The sequence below is a fragment of the Terrapene carolina genome, unplaced genomic scaffold (genome assembly GCF_002925995.2).
Source record: "Terrapene carolina triunguis isolate 2854851 unplaced genomic scaffold, T_m_triunguis-2.0 Scaffold231, whole genome shotgun sequence".
Classification (NCBI taxonomy): Eukaryota; Metazoa; Chordata; order Testudines; family Emydidae; genus Terrapene; species Terrapene triunguis.
This window is the reverse complement of record NW_020664582.1, coordinates 13,966,007-13,972,006: the sequence shown is the minus strand read 5'-3', so window position 1 is coordinate 13,972,006 and position 6,000 is coordinate 13,966,007. Positions and strand designations below refer to the sequence as shown.

At 37.1% G+C, this 6,000-nt stretch overlaps 1 protein-coding gene across 5 annotated transcripts in view; it reads left to right on the top strand.

The window, feature by feature from the left end:
* The window catches only part of USP32 (ubiquitin specific peptidase 32), a 144,173-nt gene that overhangs the window by 117,623 nt on the left and 20,550 nt on the right, over positions 1 to 6,000 (top strand). For all 5 annotated transcript variants that reach the window (XM_026656509.1, XM_026656508.1, XM_026656510.1 and 2 more), the window contains exons 21-25: positions 387 to 492; positions 1,410 to 1,583; positions 3,628 to 3,802; positions 4,530 to 4,681; positions 5,451 to 5,562. In XM_026656509.1, coding sequence (XP_026512294.1) covers positions 387 to 492; positions 1,410 to 1,583; positions 3,628 to 3,802; positions 4,530 to 4,681; positions 5,451 to 5,562 — 719 coding nt within the window. The remainder of the gene's footprint in view (positions 1 to 386; positions 493 to 1,409; positions 1,584 to 3,627; positions 3,803 to 4,529; positions 4,682 to 5,450; positions 5,563 to 6,000) is intronic.

The following is a 6,000-nucleotide window of genomic DNA, read 5'->3' as shown; positions in this document are numbered from 1 at the left end:
GAGCCACAACCCTCCCGGCACAGCCCCTAGCTACCCCCTGCCTGCACCCTGAGCAGTTTTCAAATTTTTGAGCTGAGCCACCCTCCTCCCCCCACCCAAGTTATAATTTTTGGTTACGCTCCTTTCCCCCATTATCTGGAGGGGAAAACCTAGAGTTTTCAGGTGCCTAAGTAGCCCCTGGAATCACAATTAAAGTTGTGCCCCCGCCTCCCAAATCTGAAATGGCACCCGGTAACAGGCACTAGATTAGACATACCTAAAAAGGGAGACTTCTGTTGCTGAATGAGATAAACCAATACTAGCTAGCCTGAAACACACTCCTCCACCATACTTTGTAAGCGCTCATTTTATTTAAAACATCAATGAATATACTTTATGAATTCTAGGACAAATCCAATAGGAATGAAAGGACATATGGCCAAGTGCTATGGGGATTTGGTTCAGGAACTATGGAGTGGGACTCAAAAGAACATAGCTCCATTAAAGCTACGGGTAAGGATTTAATGCGCCTTATTTATAGGTAGCAAAGTGATGTGGAATTACAAAAAATTTACTATCCAAAAAAATTAGATGTATTTTCCTTTTCTGCTTTTTGATGTTGTCTGTTTTATAATATTCTTTAAAAGTTTCCTTAATGATACTTCAGCATGTTCAATGGTCATATTTGCTCTGAACTTAACGATTAAGACATTTCTTTACCACTTACTTCTGGCTGTGGTAAATATGGCCTTCAAAATTTTAGTACATTCAATAAATATACTGCCATCAGTGTTTCTGTATTGACAGTTTGAGAGAAGATTCATATTCACCCCTCTAAATTTTTCTTAGGTGTGCAGCTTAAGTGTCTGTGTTGTAGGCAGTGATACCAGTAGTGAATTTTACTTGCAGTCTTTGGAGAAATAGAATCGTATAAATGTAGGACTGGAAGGGAGTTTGAATATTTATTGTACCGTTTGGTACCCACCTAAAAGAATTTTAATTTAGAAATCTTAGGAAATTAAATTACAATTTAGGATGTGTCACACAAGCACGTACAGGTATGTCACGAATATGACACATGACGATGGTCATTGTAATACCCTTTTTGTGGGGAATGTCATAATCCAGTGCAGAAGCTGTAGATTCAAGCAGTCACTAATGTTAATGGGAGTTCTGGCTTATGTGCACACCAGGCTGACAATACGGCCCTTTATTTCCCTTGATAAGAGATTAAAGACCATTCATAACTCACAATTGGCCTCGCTCCTACCCTGGAAACTTATGTGGTCATCTTTAACACTTAAAAACGTAGTTTATTACACTGGTCACCATCATACATCTTCACTAGGTTAATTTGTTATTATAAGTAAAGGTTTCTGTGATTTATTATCAAATAACGTCTTGGTTTTTACTTTTTTTTTTTAATACAGTGGACGATAGCAAAATATGCTCCAAGATTTAATGGTTTCCAGCAGCAGGACTCACAGGAGCTTCTGGCTTTTCTTCTGGATGGTCTTCATGAGGATCTGAACAGAGTTCATGATAAGCCATATGTAGAACTGAAAGACAGTGATGGTCGACCCGATTGGGAGGTAGCAGCAGAGGTGTGTCTGAACTGGAAGTTATTGACAGTAGACCAGTAGAATCTGCACTGACACACAGTTTTCTGACAGCACTCTAGAACCAGTGAAATAAAGATTTTTTTTTTTAAAAAAGCAATATTTAATCCAACTGAAATACAATATAGGATTCCTCATAGTATTTTTAGCAAGTGATGATGATTTTATCTGTTCATTTCAACAAGATCCATGAAAATTTATGACCTCACTGAAGCATGTTGCATAGGAATGTTTGTCTGTAGACTCAGTAGAATAGCAGGACAGTTAGACAATTTCTGAAATATTTTCCCCCATGGCATAAACAGTTTTACCTGCCCACCTCTGAGTGAGGTTAAAAGGAAATTTGTCTTGGATGCTTGAGTCTGCTATAAAAGGTTAAAATAAATATTATATTGCAACGTAACATTATCCAACTTTCCAAAAGTATATTTTTGTAAACAGGAATTCATTCCTAACCATGACCTTTGCAGTGGTCATATTTATTGGCTTTCACTTTCTGGAGTCTGCGATATGCCCTCAAATTTCAGATTTTATGCAAGCTGAAACATATATATGAAGCCAAGCACTCTAAAATGAAAGCCAGATTATACTTGCGGATTTTATGGTATTTCTGGGAGCTATATGTGGTTTCTTAGGCTTGGTCTACACTTACCCCCCAAGTCGAAGTAAGGTATGCGAATTCAACATACCTTACTTCGAACTTACCGCGGTTCAGACGCGGTCCACACGCGGCAGGCAGGCTCCCCGTCGACTCCGCGGTACTCCTCTCGTTGAGCTGGAGTACCGCAGTCGACGGGGATCACTTCCTTGTTCGATTTATCGCGTCCAGACCAGACGCGATAAATCGAACTCGGAACTTCGATCCCCAGCCGCCGAACTAGCGCGGCAGTGTAGACCAGCCCTTAGTAATTTGGTAAATACACTTTTTTTTTGTGATATTGGCTTTCTATCTTGTCAGTAAGGTTAAAGGTCACATTTTCCATTATAATACTATTATTGCGTTTTCTTTTGTTACATACTGGATCTGTACAGTGTTTACCTCTGAACTGAACATAGAATCATATTTGGATCATTAAAAACTGTAAACGCTGTGAATAAATATTTTTGTAGGATAGATCCTTAAATTCTAGCTATTGATTGCTCAGTCACATGGATGCTGAGTAAAAGTTAATGAGACTTTTCCCTTTTTTCTTAACGTGCCAAACTTTCTTGATGTTATGTAGATACATGATGTGTTATGTGTATCTGTAGAAACATAGATAAGTTTTTAAAAAGGATGTTTTGGACTGGATTCAAGCAAGCTTTCTGTTAGTATACTATTATATTTCAGTAAGCTATTTCAGTAAGCATAACATCTCATAAATTGCAGTAATAGAAAAGTGACTTTGTACAAATGTCACCTTTCTGTTCAGCCAGTCTACTCCCTTTGTGTCTGAACCTTCTCTCTTTGTCTTACACAGATAGATTTTTACTCTTGCAGATCTGTGGAAGAGCAAGCTGGATTCTATTCTGCCTCATACCTTAAAAAAAGTGGTCACTAAATTGAAATTGTAGAATATTTATTATCAGTGACAGATAATAGTGGCAGAATAAACACAGCTTGAATTTTTCATATATTACATTGTATTTGAAGGCAGCTAGAAAAATCACTGTTACTGGTAAGCTGAGTACATTTGACCTAAAACTTATGAGGAGAACATAAATGTGGAACCTCACAATGTCATCTTAAGGAAGTCACTTTTTCAGAAGCAGTGTATAGCAAAACTTGAAAAGATACCGAGTGATTGTGCCCAGAGCTACTTAAAGAAGCTGTAACCCAGGCTGATTGTCCTAAATCACAAACGTTTTTCTAATGTTGAAACTAAATTGTTTCCTGCTTGTTTACAACACTGGTCAAATAACTTCTAGTACAGCATATATAGTACAGCACCATATGTTTATAAATATCTTGGAATCTCGTAACACACTTCCCCCTGCCAAGTCCAAGCAATTGTGCTACATTTCTAACTTTTTTTGCACTTTGTTTCAGGCCTGGGAAAATCATCTGAGAAGAAACAAATCAATCGTAGTGGATTTGTTTCATGGACAGCTAAGGTCCCAAGTAAAATGCAAAACATGTGGGCACATAAGTGTTCGATTTGACCCTTTTAATTTTTTATCCTTGCCTCTTCCAATGGATAGCTACATGCACTTAGAAATTACAGGTGGGTAGTCGAATTTAAATCACTCTGGTCTTGCCTGTCCTAAAACATACTCACTTTCCAGCAGTGATGCAGAACAAGTTTTCAGGGCACAGTGGTCGGAGTCCCGTCTATACTGGCACTTAGCACTAATGCAGCTGGACCATTCTTGGAATTGAGGTAAAATATTCTAGCATAAATGCGCCCCTTTACACTACTAAAATCTACCTCATTTCAGTGGGCTTAATTTACACTAGAGCAAAAAAATGATTTCGCTATCAAATATTTACGTAGTAGTGAGCATAGTTCAGGCGCTACCACCTGTTTTGTCTCAACTAAAAGATTTGATGACTAAAGTGTATAATATTCAGAATTTGAGGCCTTCTAGACTGTTTTCAGGTCAGTAGCAATTTGATTATACAAATAGTCTTTGAGAGAGTCTGCCTAGTGCAGAACTGAAAAATCATTTTTCATGCTTGGATCTTGAGACATGAAAATAAAGACATAGTGTTTAAAAAAAAAACCAAAACTCTTAACTGCTGCTCTCACACTTAAGCAGGTAATGAAGGTTCTCTTGTCTAGTATTAAGACATTCTTTTGTCTTTGAAACGCTAGAAAAGTGTCTGGTAGTCGATGAAAAGATCAAGTCTTAAAATGGAAGCAACAATAGCTTTTTAATAAATGAGAAATGTATTATTCTCACAAAAACACTGCCATTTTGCTGACTAAAGTGTGTTTCTTTCTCCTAAAGTAATTAAATTAGATGGTACCACCCCTGTTCGATATGGGCTCAGACTGAACATGGATGAGAAGTATACAGGTTTAAAAAAGCAGCTAAGTGAACTTTGTGGGCTAAAACCAGAACAGATTCTTCTGGCAGAAGTACATAGCTCTAATATAAAGGTAACATGCTTTCATTGATACCAGCATCCTTTCAGTACTTAAAGTAATTGCTGAAGCCTGTACATCAACATACTAAAATTCCTTCATATCTCTTCAACATGAGATCTTGTCTACGTGAACACTGCACCAGTTTAACTAAAGATGTGATTTTTAAATCAATTTAGTTTAAATGGTGTGAGTCCATGTGAATGCTTTTATTTTGGTTTAAACCAGGGTTAATTTAGAATTGGTCTAAGCTGAACCCAAATAAACCACTCTTAAACCAACCAAACCAAAGTTTACACCAGTTAAACTAAAGTTATTTAAAAAACACATTTTTTAGGTGAAATGATACAACTTTCTCATTTTGACCGGGCGTAACTCAAAGACAAGCAGTGATGACATGTGTTTAAACACTACCAAATATTTTAGGGCTGAAGCCTGATGAGAAATAACCTATGAATTCTAAATAAAATTTATATACTTTAAAGCCAAGTCTGCCATCACAAAATATTTTTCAAAACTATTTTATGTTTACAGAGAGCAGGGGCTCTGGCTGGTCAATGGACTGTCAATAGTCCACAAAGCACTGGCTGGAGACCTGGCAATTCCCATGGTGCTGGGTCTCCTTCTCTGCAGCAAGGGATGGAAGAGGGAGACTAAAGGAAAAGCTGAAGCAGACAATTTTTATTAACATTTTCAACAAATAAACATATGCAGGATCACAGTGGAAAATACTAAATGCTATTATATTATACTATTATTCCTTGTATTCTGTTTTTCTCTACAGAACTTTCCTCAAGACAACCAGAAAGTTCGGTTATCAGTGAGTGGGTTTTTATGTGCGTTTGAGATACCGGTCCCAGGATCCCCTACGTCAGCTTCTAGTCCTGTGCAAACAGGTAAAACAAAATTACTCATTTTCCTGTTTGTTTAAATTGACCCAGGAGTATTGATCAGATATAGATGGCGAGATACAGGAAAAATCTATCTTTATAATGGGGAAAGAGACAAGGCTAAAGAAAAAGCATGGTTTGGAGGAGGGGAAGAATATTTCATACACTCAATTGGATGGAACAGGAAATGTTTAAAAAAACAACACTGTTACCAGTTCTACTTGCTGTTGCTAATTGTGTATTTATAATTAGATTTGGCATCAATACTGGGAACAATAATATCTGTACTGTGTGTTTTATCCAAGGACTTTAGTACACTTTATAAACATTTATTAAACTTCACAACATTTCATAATCTTAAATTTACCCATTTTAAAAAGAGCATAACAGGCACAGAGAAATGATTTGCTGAAGGTCACCTAGTGAATCTTTGGCAGAGCTGGG